This window comes from Oncorhynchus gorbuscha, linkage group LG07 (assembly GCF_021184085.1).
Source record: "Oncorhynchus gorbuscha isolate QuinsamMale2020 ecotype Even-year linkage group LG07, OgorEven_v1.0, whole genome shotgun sequence".
NCBI lineage: Eukaryota > Metazoa > Chordata > Actinopteri > Salmoniformes > Salmonidae > Oncorhynchus > Oncorhynchus gorbuscha.
In genome coordinates this window covers 81,709,018-81,726,800 of record NC_060179.1, presented here as the reverse complement: position 1 = coordinate 81,726,800, position 17,783 = coordinate 81,709,018, and the positions used below count along the sequence as shown (strand labels likewise).

Below are 17,783 nucleotides of genomic sequence, written 5' to 3'. Positions count from 1 at the left end.
TGTTTTGTCACCTCTGCTTGCAGTACAGAAAAGGGATGTTTACTCACTGAGGCCAGTAGGGGAGAACAAGGCATGTAGAGGAGGCTGAATGATGTGTCATGACCTCTGTGGTTGTAGAGGAGGCAGAATGATATATCCTGGCCTCTGTGGTTGTAGAGGAGGCAGGATGATATATCCTGGCCTCTGTACTTGAAGAGGAGGCTGACTGATATATCCTGGCCTCTGTGGTTGTAGATGAGGCTGAATGATATATTCTGGCCTCTGTGGTTGTAGAGGAGGCTGAATGATATATCCTGGCCTCTGTGGTTGTAGAGGAGGCTGAATGATACATCCTGGCCTCTGTGGTTGTAGAGGAGGCTGAATGATGTGTCCTGACCTCTGTGGTTGAAGAGGAGGCTGAATGATATATCCTGGCCTCTGTGGTTGTAGAGGAGGCAGGATGATATATCCTGGCCTCTGTACTTGAAGAGGAGGCTGACTGATATATCCTGGCCTCTGTGGTTGTAGAGGAGGCTGACTGATATATCCTGGCCTCTGTGGTTGTAGAGGAGGCTGAATGATATATCCTGACCTCTGTGGTTGAAGAGGAGGCTGACTGATATATCCTGGCCTCTGTGATTGTAGAGGAGGCTGACTGATATATCCTGGCCTCTGTGGTTGTAGAGGAGGCTGAATGATATATCCTGGCCTCTGTGGTATGCTGAACCATACATATCAAGTAGATGCAGTGTATGTAATGAAATGTGAGGCTCATTTTCAGAGGCTACTGTGTGTCAATGTGGATGGACATAAATCTAGTTTCCAGAGAAATCACAAAAGGAATTCCACAAGACTCCTTTTTATTCACAATTTATATGAATCATATAGAGACAAGCTGTGATGTTAAAAAAATCTAAAACTTAACATTAAAAACTTTTTAGGGATTAAATCCCGTAAACGGGATGAATTTGACAACATCCGGTGACATGGCAGAGCGCCACATTCAAATTCAATTATTAGAAATATTTAACTTTCATACAATCACAAGTGCAATACACCAAATTAAAGCTCTACTGCTTGTTAATCCAGCCATTGTGTCAGATTTCGAAAAAAGGCTTTATGGCGAAAGCAAACCATGCTATTATCGGAGGACAGCACTCCATCAAACAAACACAGACAATCATATTTCAACCCGCCAGGCTCGACACAGAACTCAGAAATAATGATATAATTCATTTTTGCTTCTCTGTCTTCCAGGATGGTGGTTGCTACGGTGACCTGTTTTGTAAAGCGTTAAAAACATACAACATGCTTTGCTTCGGAATTTACCGATTGAGGGACGCCCATCTAAACACACAAAGTCATACAAGTCAATGCACTAAACGGTGAGTATGTTAGGAGGTGAGTTACTGTTCACACATTGTCCACTAGAATAACTGCAGATGGCTCATTTTGATACATTTGGATAAATCGATAACTTCATATTGATTACTGTATCTACATTTGCCCAGCCAACATTGTAAATAAGAATTTAGTTTGTAACTGACCTGCCTGCTAATATTAAGGACTGCATGAATAGATTCTCTCCTCTCTCTCTCTCTCTCTCTCTCTCTCTCTCTCTCTCTCTCTCTCTCTCTCTCTCTCTCTCTCTCTCTCTCTCTCTCTCTCTCTCTCTCTCTCTCTCTCTCTCTCTCTCTCTCTCTCTCTCTCTCTCTCTCTCTCTCCTCCCTCCCCTCCTCTCTCTCTCTCCTCTCCTCTCTCCTCTCCTCTCCTCTCTCTCTCCTCTCCTCCCTCCTCTCCTCTCCTCTCCTCTCCTCTCTCTCTCCTCTCCTCTCCAGATATGTAATAACCAACCCACCGTATGGTTTTGAGCTGGTGCCATCAGACCTAATCTTCTGCCTGATGCAGTTTGACCACAACGCGGGTCAGTCCCAGGCCAGCCTCACCCATAGCTCCCACTCCTCCCATTCCTCCAGCAAAAAGAGCTCCTCCGTCCATTCTATCCCCGCCACCAACCGCACCAACCGCGCCAAGAGCAGGGACTCACGGGATAAACAAAAGTATGTGATTCCTCTAAAGATGTCTGCGTCCCAAATGGCAAACCATATTTCCTATTTAGTACACTACTTTTGACCAGAGCCCTATGTGTTCTGGTCAAAAGTAGTGCACAACAAAGAAAATAAGGATGCCATTTGGGACGTAGAGAACGTTTCAGTTTGTATTTGTCCAATAGTGAACTGTCTGTTATGAAGTTCTGCATTCCTCATCATTTCAAAATAATCGAGTGTTTTTTCCTCACTGATTGCTCTATAACAGAGAAGTCAAAATGGCAGATAGATCACCTCATCTCGATGACAGCAGAAAATAATGCAGAATAACACATTCAAATTCATGTGATCTATAAACAAGGAACTATTAATAATTATTCTTTTGTGTTGTGGTCTCCTTGAGAATACTAAAGTTGAAGTATGGGTTTACAGGATATCTTGAACATTTACTGAGGTTGCTGAGTGAATACTACTGTGGTTAGTATTGTGGGTGAGACTACACATAGACATCCAAGCTTGTTTTTTTGGTTTATCCTGTATTTCTTTTAATCACGCTTTAAAAAAAATATATATATTTTTAAAAGAGAATACTAATATTAGATTAGATTTTGTTATGGAACTTGCACGCTTTTCATACATATTTGGGATTTACAGCGAAATCAAAAATAAGTGTTGTGCATAGCATGGACAACTCTCAGAATGCTTTGGAAACAAGCATGGACATTCTGTAGTTGATGTGCACGTGTATTACACATGCAGTGTACATGTTGTAACATCAATGTATACCATTTTAAGCAGCAAAATTAGTTGAAACCATGTTACCATGTACACTTTGATGTATTCAGAACATGAGCAACTTTTTGATGGGATGCGGGTTATTAAGCTAGCTTGCTTGCCCGATTGCTAGTACTTTCCAAACCAGGCTAGTAGAATTTGTTTTTTAAATAACGCATGCCGCAGATTTTGGACCTGAATTGTACCTAGTCCAGTCTACTATCCCAGCCAGCCAGTGTTTTTAGACATAAGGCTTTAACATGTATGGTTCTAGGCCGGCCCATTCCCCCACCAAGTCAGTCTTCTTATCAATTGTATGCAAGAATGTCTTCTGTGTTTTCTTAGGAATTCAGCATTCTCTGTGTTGTCCTCACCAACCACCCCCCCCATTTGTCTCATCATTTTACAAAGTAATGTCTTCTGTGTTGTCTTAGGAATTCAGCATTCTCTGTGTTGATCTCACCAACCACCCCCCCCATTTGTCTCATCATTTTACAAAGTAATGTCTTCTGTGTTGTCTTAGGAATTCAGCATTCTCTGTGTTGATCTCACCAACCCCCCCCATTTGTCTCATCATTTTACAAAGTAATGTCTTCTGTGTTGTCTTAGGAATTCATTTGCAAAGTAATGTCTTTTGTGTTGTCTTAGGAATTCTGTGTTGATCTCACCAACCCCCCCCCCCCCCCCCCATTTGTCTCATCATTTTACAAAGTAATGTCTTCTGTGTTGTCTTAGGAATTCAGCATTCTCTGTGTTGATCTCACCAACCCCCCCCATTTGTCTCATCATTTTACAAAGTAATGTCTTCTGTGTTGTCTTAGGAATTCAGCATTCTCTGTGTTGATCTCACCAAGCATTCTCTGTGTTGATCTCACCAACCCCCCCCCATTTGTCTCATCATTTTACAAAGTAATGTCTTCTGTGTTGTCTTAGGAATTCAGCATTCTCTGTGTTGATCTCACCAACCCCCCCCCATTTGTCTCATCATTTTACAAAGTAATGTCTTCTGTGTTGTCTTAGGAATTCAGCATTCTCTGTGTTGATCTCACCAACCCCCCCCCATTTGTCTCATCATTTTACAAAGTAATGTTGTCTTGAATTCAGCATTCTCTGTGTTGTCTCACCAACCCTCCCCCCCCATTTGTCTCATCATTTTACAAAGTAATTCTCTGTGTCTTGAATTCAGCATTCTCTGTGTTGGTCTCACCCCCCCATTTGTCTCATCATTTTACAAAGTAATGTCTTCTGTGTTGTCTTAGGAATTCAGCATTCTCTGTGTTGATCTCACCAACCCCCCCCCATTTGTCTCATCATTTTACAAAGTAATGTCTTCTGTGTTGTCTTAGGAATTCAGCATTCTCTGTGTTGATCTCACCAACCCCCCCCCCCCCATTTGTCTCATCATTTTACAAAGTAATGTCTTCTGTGTTGTCTTAGGAATTCAGCATCTCACCAATTCAGCATTCTCTGTGTTGATCTCACCCCCATTTGTCTCATCATTTTACAAAGTAATGTCTTCTGTGTTGTCTTAGGAATTCAGCATTCTCTGTGTTGATCTCACCAACCCCCATTTGTCTCATCATTTTACAAAGTAATGTCTTCTGTGTTGTCTTAGGAATTCAGCATTCTCTGTGTTGATCTCACCAACCCCCCCCATTTGTCTCATCATTTTACAAAGTAATGTCTTCTGTGTTGTCTTAGGAATTCATTCTCTGTGTTGATCTCCCCCCCCATTTGTTATTTAGAATTCCATTCCCAGACATTTCTTCATTACTTATTACCGTAACTCAACCATAGTCTCTTTTATATTGCTAATTATCTTTATGGAGTCAGATAAACATTTTAATAGACTAATTGCTTAGTCTTATTACGATTATGTAAGATAATATATTCTTTATATTTCAAATATTACTACACTACATGGCGGCTGTTTGTCTTACATAGTTTATGCTTCTTTTTCTAAAATGCAACAAGGATGAATAGAATGGGCCAAGGTATGGATGTGATGAATGGCTATGCACGAAGTAGAAAATGGCGGGGGGGGGGGGGGCAACGAAACTTCTGGTGTTTCTGATATAGCTGCGTCACCCAACAGTATCCCAGACCTGCATGGCTAGAAGCTCATCATCAGTCCCTCTTTAATACGATGGCTAGAAGCTCATCATCAGTCCCTCTTTAATACGATGGCTAGAAGCTCATCATCAGTCCCTCTTTAATACGATGGCTAGAAGCTCATCATCAGTCCCTCTTTAATACGATGGCTAGAAGCTCATCATCAGTCCCTCATCATCAGTCCTCTTTAATACGATGGCTAGAAGCTCATCATCAGTCCCTCTTTAATACGATGGCTATAAGCTCATCATCAGTCCCTCTTTAATACGATGGCTATAAGCTCATCATCAGTCCCTCTTTAATACGAGATGATGGATCATTTTATACAACCAAAAGCTTTAATGACACTCTGATCTGTTTTCAGACAAATGATACTTCAAACAAACTAGGAGCAAATGATTTCAACCGCTCTATATCTTTCCATACCAACCACCATATTTCACCATGTTTCTGTGAAAATGCTCTTGTTAGGACAATGTGCTTGAATAAGTCATTGAATCATTTAATGACTTAATCATTTATTATATACAGTGAGGGATATCAAATCAATTGTCAAAGACAATTGTCTTGTCTTTGTAATTGGATCCTCACAAGGCAGGTTACATCAAGCCAAAGAGTGAATCCCCTCGTATAATAAAACACAAAGGATATTAGAATGATTTCAAACCTTGACTAAAACTGTATTGATCAATGATGGGTCCATGGGCCTCCCGGGTGGTGCAGTGGTTAAGGGTGTGCAAGGTTTGAAATCATTCTAATATCTGTGCCACCAGAGACTCTGGGTTCGCGCCCAGGCTCTGTCATAACCGGCCGCGACCGGGAGGTCCGTGGGGTGACGCACATTTAGCCTAGCGTCATTTAGGTTAGGGAGGGATTGGCCGGTAGTTGTCTCATCGCGCACCAGCGACTCCTGTGGCGGGCCGGGCACAGTGCACGCTAACCAAGGCCCATGGTGTTTCCTCCGACACATTGGTGCGGCTGGCTTCCGGGTTGGATGCGCGCTGTGTTAAGAAGCAGTGTGGCTTGGTTGGGTTGTGTATCGGAGGACGCATGGCTTTCGACCTTCGTCTCTTCCGAGCCGTACGGGAGTTGTAGCGATGAGACAATATAGTAGCTACGAACAATTGATACCATGAAATTGGGGAGACAAAAGGGGGTAAAATAAAAAATAAAATAATAAAAAGATGGGTCCATTTCCAACTTCCCCAGATTACCCAGAGCTGTATGACACTGAGTCTTTCTCTTTTTGTTCTATGACCTAATACCTTTTCCCCCCCCACACTATTGGTTAGAGCCTGTAAGTAAGCACAGTGAAAACTAATTAAAAAGGCAGACTAACTAAACGGAGCATAGAGATATATATATATACACACAAAATCTTTCCCTCAGCCATTACATGCGGAAGCGGTCAGAAAAGTTGGGGGACTGGGGCACAGTGACTGTAAGGTCTACTACACCTGTTGAAAATCGGCGCACGTGACGAATACACTTTGATTTGATTTGACGCCACAATATGATGAGATATTTGCATTGCATGACCGCTGACCGATACAACAGCATGGCGAACTACTGTATTAAATAGAGTTTGCATTGTTCACTCACTAACATTAGGCAATTTACTATTCAGAGTAAATCGTACTGATCTGGAATGCTAATGAAATAGCTAGTAATCACTTTGAAAACAGTGATTACGTCCCAAATGGCACCATATTATATAGGGCACTACCTTTGACCAGACCCCTAAGGGCACTGGTCAAACGAAGTGCACTGCATAAGGAGCAGGGGGCCATTTGGAGTGGAACCAGTAACATCCACAAACCATTAACTGTTTGATTCCCCCCCCCCCCCCCACCCCATTGTTTCTCAGAAAAGACATGCTTTATAGATGAGCCTGAGAATGCAGCCTACCCCAGGAAGTCACACTCTAGTCACACAGCCAACCACCAGGTCAACCTCCAGGTTAACCAGAACCCTTACAAATCCACCAACAACCTCATCCCGTCCATCAGAGAGGTGGAGGACGAATACTGAACTACAGAACCCAATGTTGAGACCTACCGTACAACCCACCTGGAGAACACCTGGAACTAGAGCCCAAGAACAGCTAGAACCCACCTACAGAACACCTGGAACTAGAACCCCAAAACAGCTAGAACCCACCTACAGAACACCTGAAACTAGAACACAAGAACAGCTAGAACCCACTTACAGAACACCTGGAACTAGAACCCAAGAACAGCTAGAACCTAACTAGAGAACGCATGGAACTAAAACACAAGAACAGCTAGAACCCACCTAGAGAACGCATGGAACTCCACCCTGATCCAGTGGAACTGGAATCTGAAGAACAATTTAAAGCTAGAATCCTTAGTTGCTACATCAATAAATGAATGATCAAAACATCAATGCTGTATAATAAACCTAATGGAAAAGTGCGTATGTACAGTAGCTACAGTAACATCATATCAACAGGCTTTTGGACATGTTTTATACATATGAATCTGTAAATGAAGTAATAGACATACAAATACAATCAGATGTACAAGTCAGTCAGTCACTAATGCTAACACTGTAGTTTACACAGCCAGTTCCTTAGTGACCAGACTCCATCAGTTTAACCATTTTGGAGAATGAGGGTCGCTTCAGTCAGAGTAGCAAAGCAACGCAATGCCAGATATCATATGATGAAACATTATAATAGAGTGTTATCAAACTGGACTGATTATTTGCCAATAAAAACCATATATACGCTGTTGACTTTCATTTGTACAATGACATTTCAAGACTGACACGTATCGACTGAGGATTGGATAGTCATACTGCTTCCATGGGTTTATTGGCAAACCTGGTAAGATTCAATACAAAACAATGGCATATGTTATGACGGTCTTTTCTGTTCGACGCAGTCCCACACCAATTATATTATTAGCGGATCGTTTGTGGACCGTCATTGGGATGAGAGTAAAATCACCATCTATATCACCACAAGCATTTCACTACACTCACATTAACATCTGCTAACCATGTGTGTATGTGACAAATACAATTTGATTTGATTTGGTTGCTAGTCAGAGTTCATGTCAGAATGGTACATGGTATTGTACTGGCCCCAGCCTTATTTCGATTGGCCAGTTTGTTTGAGTGACAGTACGATTGTTGCCTTTTTAGTTTTCATATCAAATCCCAAACAACCTGCAAATGTTCGCTATTTAAATATAAATATATATATATAGGCAATGTGTGATGTGGGTGGAATGACACTGGAAATACATTTTAAAAACACATTTTCTATTCATTTGGCACGTTTGACCTGTCATTATAATGACAATGCTATAACCCAAATGTGAGCTGTTTCCGAGGAGACACTGGAGGATGTTGAGTAACGTTAGCAATCTGAGCAGCACATAAGATACATATTAATGACCTTAATAGGTTTACCTATTGGATTAGGTTATACTGTATAACCCTACCTATATAACCCTATCAATACTTTATTGACTTTGATAGGCCTACCTGAAACCAAGAGGGTGGGTTATACTGTAAAATGATGATAACATCATATCACCAAGGATGAGGTGAAAGATGGAGCATGCCACATATTGCATGAAGTGGGCATAAATACCTGTAGCTCCAGTCGCATTGCAACTCTCTCTTAGTACAGTAGAGGAATGCTCACTAACGCCCTGGACCAGAGCTAATGCACCTATCTATACCTGTAGACAGGTCCTCCTTTGGCTATAAGCACTGCCTGCCACTGGCCTGCCTGGCACTGGCCTGCCTGCTGCTGGCCTGCCTGCCTGCCTGGCACTGGCCTGCCTGCCACTGGCCTACCTGATGCTGGCCTGCCTGCCTGCCTGGCACTGGCCTGCCTACCACTGGCCTACCTGGTGCTGGCCTGCCTGGCGCTGGCCTGCCTACCACTGGCCTGGCATGGAGGCACCGGAGAAGCGTGGATGTTCTCCATGACCAGTCCCAGCGCTGTACTCAGACAGTAGAAGACCAGTCAAAGCTCTGTACTCAGACAGTAGAAGACCAGTCCCAGCGCTGTACTCAGACAGTAGAAGACCAGTCCCAAAGCTGTACTAAGACAGTAGAAGACCAGTCAAAGCTCTGTACTCAGACAGTAGAAGACCAGTCCCAGCGCTGTACTCAGACAGTAGAAGACCAGTCCCAACGCTGTACTCAGACAGTAGAAGACCAGTCCCAACGCTGTACTCAGACAGTAGAAGACCAGTCCCAACGTTCTACTCAGACAGTAGAAGACCATTCCCAACGCTGTACTCAGACAGTAGAAGACCAGTCCCAACGTTGTACTCAGACAGTAGAAGACCAGTCCCAATGCTGTACTCAGACAGTAGAAGACAAGTCCCAACGCTGTACTCAGACAGTAGAAGACCAGTCCCAACGTTCTACTCAGACAGTAGAAGACCAGTCCCAACGCTGTACTCAGACAGTAGAAGACCAGTCCCAATGCTGTACTCAGACAGTAGAAGACTAGTCCCAACGCTGTACTCAGACAGTAGAAGAAGAATGTTACAGGTGTAGTTATACTCTGAAACACCTCAATCATAGATGAAGAGTTTGTCTAACTACAGTACAATGCTTTATAATGCTAGTTTAACCATGTTTTGGTGTAACATCACTGACACTCAAACTAAAGACTCTTCTATGAATGAACCTGTTCATTAATTTGATATGTCTATAAACCATAATCATGTTTGTTAATCTCTGTTAATAAACAACAAGAAAGAGTCAGACAATAATGATTTCATGTGAACAACAAATTACAAATATCTTCAACATGATCCCTGTTTCTCCCCTAATTATTTAGAAATATCTTCAACATGATCCCTGTTTCTCCCCTAACCATTTATAAATATCTTCAACATGATCCCTGTTTCTCCCCTAACCATTTATAAATATCTTCAACATGATCCCTGTTTCTCCCCTAACCATTTATAAATATCTTCCACATGATCCCTGTTTCTCCCCTAACCATTTATAAATATCTTCAACATGATCCCTGTTTCTCCCCTAACCATTTATAAATATCTTCAACATGATCCCTGTTTCTCCCCTAACCATTTATAAATATCTTCCACATGATCCCTTGTTTCTCCCCTAACCATTTATACATATCTTCAACATGATCCCTGTTTCTCCCCTAACCATTTATAAATATCTTCCACATGATCCCTGTTTCTCCCCTAACCATTTATAAATATCTTCAACATGATCCCTGTTTCTCCCCTAACCATTTATAAATATCTTCCACATGATCCCTTGTTTCTCCCCTAACCATTTATAAATATCTTCAACATGATCCCTGTTTCTCCCCTAACCATTTATAAATATTTTCAACATGATCCCTGTTTCTCCCCTAACCATTTATAAATATCTTCAACATGATCCCTTGTTTCTCCCCTAACCATTTATAAATATCTTCAACATGATCCCTGTTTCTCCCCTAACCATTTATAAATATTTTCAACATGATCCCTGTTTCTCCCCTAACCATTTATAAATATCTTCCACATGATCCCTTGTTTCTCCCCTAACCATTTATAAATATTTTCAACATGATCCCTGTTTCTCCCCTAACCATTTATAAATATCTTCAACATTGTTTCTCCCGTAACCATCCAAGTGGACAGTGGTGAAGAGAGATCTGTGAGGGCCAGAACAACACTAGCATATCAAAGCATACAGAGACTCCAATGTAACTACATGCCCCCAAAGGAGCCAATAAAAGTTGCTAATCTGCAGAAAGACTGAAGGAAGAAAGAAAGAAAGTGGGATTTTGCTGGAATGGAGAACAGCTTTCCATGTCTCTGTGCCAGCAATGTGCAAGGCAGTGTTTACATCGAAGGAGGACTCAGGATTAAGATCCACTGTAGCGAAAAGTGGCTTAACTAGATAGGAATTATATATAAAACAGGGCATGTAAATTGATATTACCAGAGGAGATTATTTATAACTGTTTATGCATAAATGTGAAACTTATGAAACATCTGATTTTCAGTATATATATATCTTGATACATATAGATATATCTTGATATATCTTGATACATATAGATACATCTTGATACATATAGATACATCTTGATACATATTGATACATATAGATACATCTTGATACATCTAGATACATATAGATACATCTTGATACATCTAGATACATATAGATACATCTTGATACATATAGATACATCTTGATACATATTGATACATATTGATACATATAGATACATATAGATACATATTGATACATATAGATACATATAGATACATCTTGATACATATTGATACATCTTGATACATATAGATACATCTTGATACATCTTGATACATCTAGATACATCTTGATACATATAGATACATCTTGATACATATAGATACATCTTGATACATATAGATACATCTTGATACATATAGATACATCTTGATACATCTTGATACATATTGATACATATTGATACATATAGATACATCTTGATACATATTGATACATATAGATACATATTGATACATATAGATACATCTTGATACATATTGATACATCTTGATACATATAGATACATCTTGATACATCTTGATACATATAGATACATCTTGATACATATAGATACATCTTGATACATATAGATACATCTTGATACATATAGATACATCTTGATACATCTTGATACATATTGATACATATAGATACATCTTGATACATATTGATACATATAGATACATCTTGATACATCTTGATACATCTTGATACATATTGATACATATAGATACATCTTGCCAGTTTAGTGTTCAAATTTAATAAATAACATATTTCTCTCATCACATTCGCATCAAAACATGTACATCTTTTTTTTAAGACATTTAATTGTAAAACATTATTGGGAATATACAGATTCCCTGGAGATTAAGATGATTAGCATGTAGCAAGTAATGATAAGGAATAAAAGTCTTAAACTAACAAATGAACCATTTAGTGTTAACTTTGAAATAAAACATACTACTCTTCTTTGTCATTTCTTGGACCTTTCAAGAAGTCAATCAAAAATCTTTGTTGGATTTTTCCTATTGTGTGTATATAGTAGACTGTGGGTGAAGAGGGAGTTTTGTTTTGTTTGTATATTTTAGCACGTTGATTTGTAGACACTGACAAGTGCTAAGTTTAATATGTCTGACTATGTCATACGTACAATACTGAATACTAAATACAGTATATTTTATTTTACAAAATTATTGTAAATATCTTGCACATGATTTAGTTTTGTATTTTTCACAAATTAAAACAACTGCTGTATTGTGTTCTATGACATATTGTCATTTGTGATCAGATTTTCTGTTGTTGAAATAATTATACATAATAATATTCATAATATTCAATTTACACATGAAGCATCAACTCCATTTACACATGAAGCATCAACCCCATTTACACATGAAGCATCAACTCCATTTACACATGAAGCATCAACCCCATTTACACATGAAGCATCAACCCCATTTACACATGAAGCATCAACCCCATTTACACATGAAGCATCAACTCCATTTACACATGAAGCATCAACCCCATTTACACATGAAGCATCAACTCCATTTACACATGAAGCATCAACCCCATTTACACATGAAGCATCAACCCCATTTACACATGAAGGATCAACTCCATTTACACATGAAGCATCAACCCCATTTACACATGAAGCATCAACCCCATTTACACATGAAGCATCAACCCCATTTACACATGAAGCATCAACCCCATTTACACATGAAGGATCAATCCCATTTACACATGAAGCATCAACCCCATTTACACATGAAGCATCAACCCCATTTACACATGAAGCATCAACCCCATTTACACATGAAGCATCAACCCCATTTACACATGAAGCATCAACCCCATTTACACATGAAGCATCAACTCCATTTACACATGAAGCATCAACTCCATTTACACATGAAGCATCAACTCCATTTACACATGAAGCATCAACCCCATTTACACATGAAGCATCAACTCCATTTACACATGAAGCATCAACCCCATTTACACATGAAGCATCAACTCCATTTACACATGAAGCATCAATCAACTCCATTTACACATGAAGGATCAACTCCATTTACACATGAAGCATCAACCCCATTTACACATGAAGGATCAACCCCATTTACACATGAAGCATCAACCCCATTTACACATGAAGGATCAACTCCATTTACACATTTTAAGAATACAGTACAGTCTTCTGATTTAGGCTATATACTGTCCTGTACATTTGGATGTGATCGTTGTTGACCTCTACCACAGCAGAGACCAAACACTGTCCTATATAAACTCTCCGCTGTCTACGTCCCAAAAGGCACCCTATTCCCTATTTAGTGTTCTACAAAGCCCGTAAAGTAAACAGGCTGCCATTTGGGACGAAGCCCCAACTCCCTGTTGACACAAGGCACTTTACGATTGCCAGACAAATCATCGGACAGGGGAGGCCTGGCTGTCTCAGTGCAGCCTGCGGATAAGGGTTGATGAAACAGTCTCCGCGTTCTCACCTTGGGATGAAGTGGGCCCATCATGTTGTTTATTGGCGTATTTACACACCCCTGCTTGGCGGGGGACTGTCAGCATGCCAATAATATTTACCGTCTGACACCTCCGAGGCTCGAGAGGAGAGGGGACCGGAGGGGCTGTTGAGTGCGCAAGCACACACGCACACACACACACACACACACACACACACACACACACACACACACACACACACACACACACACACACACACACACACACACACACACACACACACACACACACACACACACACACACACACACACACACACACACACACACACACACACACACACACACACACAGTTTCCATGACAATGTGGCAGGTGAGCTAGCTAGCTAGTGGTGGCTCTTAGCGCATCAATACCATTGTGGATAAAACAAGGAGAGCATTACGCCAGGCTCCTCAAATCAATGTTCAGAGTGTCCTGCCTGATTAAGCCGTTGCCCTGACAGTGTCAATACTGCCTGCCTGGCTGGCTGGTGGAGGGAAGCCCACGGCTGTGGCTTTGTCTGTGTCGGCAGCCTATTTCCTACATTAGCCTGCGCTCTGGGCAAAAGTAGTGCACTTCGGTAAGCAATAGGGTGCAATTTGGGATGCAGTTAGACTGATGATTTGTCTGAAAAGCCTATCAGGCAGAAAGCTGAGCAGGAACTAATGATTCCCTGTACTGCCTATTAGAGAGACATGACAATGTTATCCTGTGGGGCCCGGCAGCCGGCAGAAGAAGAGAGGAGAAGAAGTGACCTTGGGCTGTTTTATTTGAAGCTGAAGTAAATTAACAACAGCAGATAAATCTTTACCTTTTAACAGAATGAAACAACAGAACAGAGATGGAGGAGCTTGTCTCTCTGACGTTATTTTCAACTCGACTGGTATTTCTTGGTTCTTTTATTCTTTAAAACATTGTTTTTTTTACTAACGCAACGTAAGCCCACAGATATGACCTTTATGGAACCGCCATGTTAGACCACATTATCTCTTCTGAATGTCTGAATGTATTGTTCTTCAATATTACAAAGGTCTATCTTATCTTTATCTTATCTTTATCTTATCTTTATCTTATCTTTATCTTATCTTTATCTTATCTTTATCTTATCTTTATCTTATCTTTATCTTATCTTTATCTTATCTTTATAATGGCAACTGATTATATGCAATTAGTAGACAACCACACCACCCAAAACATGTTCGGTACAAAATCCGAATATTGAAATATGGTTGGTTAAATGTTAAATGTTTCCACACTAATAAGCTGAATGTTTGAGAAAATATTTGCAACAACAAAGACCCAATGCATGTAGATCTGGTGGGGGCATACAGATGCTGAGAGTCAGACTGGTACAGTAGATCTGGTGTGGGCATACAGATGCTGAGAGTCAGACTGGTACAGTAGATCTGGTGGGGGCATACAGATGCTGAGAGTCAGACTGGTACAGTAGATCTGGTGGGGGCATACAGATGCTGAGAGTCAGACTGGTACAGTAGATCTGGTGTGGGCATACAGATGCAGAGAGTCAGACTGGTACAGTAGATCTGGTGTGGGCATACAGATGCTGAGAGTCAGACTGGTACAGTAGATCTGGTGTGGGCATACAGATGCTGAGAGTCAGACTGGTACAGTAGATCTGGTGGGGGCATACAGATGCTGAGAGTCAGACTGGTACAGTAGATCTGGTGGGGGCATACAGATGCTGAGAGTCAGACTGGTACAGTAGATCTGGTGTGGGCATACAGATGCAGAGAGTCAGACTGGTACAGTAGATCTGGTGTGGGCATACAGATGCTGAGAGTCAGACTGGTACAGTAGATCTGGTGGGGCATACAGATGCTGAGAGTCAGACTGGTACAGTAGATCTGGTGGGGGCATACAGATGCTGAGAGTCAGACTGGTACAGTAGATCTGGTGGGGGCATACAGATGCTGAGAGTCAGACTGGTACAGTAGATCTGGTGGGGGCATACAGATGCTGAGAGTCAGACTGGTACAGTAGATCTGGTGTGGGCATACAGATGCTGAGAGTCAGACTGGTACAGTAGATCTGGTGTGGGCATACAGATGCTGAGAGTCAGACTGGTACAGTAGATCTGGTGGGGGCATACAGATGCTGAGAGTCAGACTGGTACAGTAGATCTGGTGGGGGCATACAGATGCTGAGAGTCAGACTGGTACAGTAGATCTGGTGGGGGCATACAGATGCTGAGAGTCAGATTGGTACAGTAGATCTGGTGGGGGCATACAGATGCTGAGAGTCAGACTGGTACAGTAGATCTGGTGGGGGCATACAGATGCTGAGAGTCAGACTGGTACAGTAGATCTGGTGGGGGCATACAGATGCTGAGAGTCAGACTGGTACAGTAGATCTGGTGGGGGCATACAGATGCTGAGAGTCAGACTGGTACAGTAGATCTGGTGGGGGCATACAGATGCTGAGAGTCAGACTGGTACAGTAGATCTGGTGGGGGCATACAGATGCTGAGAGTCAGACTGGTACAGTAGATCTGGTGTGGGCATACAGATGCTGAGAGTCAGACTGGTACAGTAGATCTGGTGGGGGCATACAGATGCTGAGAGTCAGACTGGTACAGTAGATCTGGTGGGGGCATACAGATGCTGAGAGTCAGACTGGTACAGTAGATCTGGTGTGGGCATACAGATGCTGAGAGTCAGACTGGTACAGTAGATCTGGTGTGGGCATACAGATGCTGTGAGTCAGACTGGTACAGTAGATCTGGTGGGGGCATATAGATGCAGAGAGTCAGACTGGTACAGTAGATCTGGTGGGGGCATACAGATGCAGAGAGTCAGACTGGTACAGTAGATCTGGTGGGGGCATACAGATGCAGAGAGTCAGACTGGTACAGTAGAGCCTCAGGGCATACAGATGCAGAGAGTCAGACTGGTACAGTAGAGCCTCAGGGCATACAGATGCTGAGAGTCAGACTGGTACAGTAGAGCCTCAGGGCATACAGATGCTGAGAGTCAGACTGGTACAGTAGAGCCTCAGGGCATACAGATGCTGAGAGTCAGACTGGTACAGTAGAGCCTCAGGGCATACAGATGCTGAGAGTCAGACTGGTACAGTAGAGCCTCAGGGCATACAGATGCTGAGAGTCAGACGGGTACAGTAGAGCCTTAGGGCAAACAGATGCTGAGAGTCAGACTGGTAGTCATCTGGAGAACAGATAAAAGTCCACGCACAAGGTCATTTTGGACTGAAACCTGTGCTCTCCTGTGTCCAGCGGCTAACAGCATACAGATGCTGAGAGTCAGACTGGTACAGTAGAGCCTCAGGGCAAACAGATGCTGAGAGTCAGACTGGTACAGTAGAGCCTCAGGGCATACAGATGCTGAGAGTCAGACTGGTACAGTAGAGCCTCAGGGCAAACAGATGCTGAGAGTCAGACTGGTACAGTAGAGCCTCAGGGCAAACAGATGCTGAGAGTCAGACTGGTACAGTAGAGCCTCAGGACATACAGATGCAGAGAGTCAGACTGGTACAGTAGAGCCTCAGGACAAACAGATGCTGAGAGTCAGACTGGTACAGTAGAGCCTCAGGGCATACAGATGCTGAGAGTCAGACTGGTACAGTAGAGCCTTAGGGCAAACAGATGCTGAGAGTCAGACTGGTACAGTAGAGCCTCAGGGCATACAGATGCTGAGAGTCAGACTGGTACAGTAGAGCCTCAGGGCAAACAGATGCTGAGAGTCAGACTGGTACAGTAGAGCCTCTGGTGGGGACATACAGATGCTGAGAGTCAGACTGGTACAGTAGAGCCTCAGGACATACAGATGCTGAGAGTCAGACTGGTACAGTAGAGCCTCAGGACATACAGATGCTGAGAGTCAGACTGGTACAGTAGAGCCTCAGGACAAACAGATGCTGAGAGTCAGACTGGTACAGTAGAGCCTCAGGGCATACAGATGCTGAGAGTCAGACTGGTACAGTAGAGCCTCAGGACATACAGATGCTGAGAGTCAGACTGGTACAGTAGAGCCTCAGGACATACAGATGCAGAGAGTCAGACTGGTACAGTAGAGCCTCAGGACAAAGGTATATTGCATTGGACATCTTAACTTAAGGCCAAGAGAACATTGCCTACATCGTTGGGGGGGTGTAAAAGCCATATGTTTTATTACACAGATGTTCCAAGGCTTTTAGATCTGTACCTCTATCTTCTATGCCAAGGGGCTACATTCATTTTCCATTTAGGTTCCTCTCAGATACAGAAATGAATGAGAACAGAGTGTTTCTCACTCCACAGACCTGGTTGCAAT

General features: G+C 42.1%; 1 protein-coding gene across 17 annotated transcripts in view; it reads left to right on the top strand.

Moving 5' to 3' along the window:
* Positions 1–10,923, top strand: part of LOC124040425 (calcium-activated potassium channel subunit alpha-1-like) — a 251,371-nt gene extending 240,448 nt beyond the window's left edge. For 5 of the 17 annotated variants that reach the window (XM_046357617.1, XM_046357609.1, XM_046357614.1 and 2 more), the window contains 3 exons: positions 1,237–1,364; positions 1,818–2,039; positions 6,781–6,947. In XM_046357617.1, the coding sequence (XP_046213573.1) occupies positions 1,237–1,364; positions 1,818–2,039; positions 6,781–6,802 (372 nt within the window). In that variant the 3' untranslated portion in view covers positions 6,803–6,947. Of the gene's footprint in view, positions 1–1,236; positions 1,365–1,817; positions 2,040–2,297; positions 2,300–2,459; positions 2,505–4,775; positions 4,796–6,780 lie in introns of all 17 variants that reach the window. The other 12 variants (XM_046357601.1, XM_046357604.1, XM_046357600.1 and 9 more) reach the window with 8 other exon arrangements.
* The last annotated feature ends 6,860 nt before the right edge of the window (positions 10,924–17,783 follow it).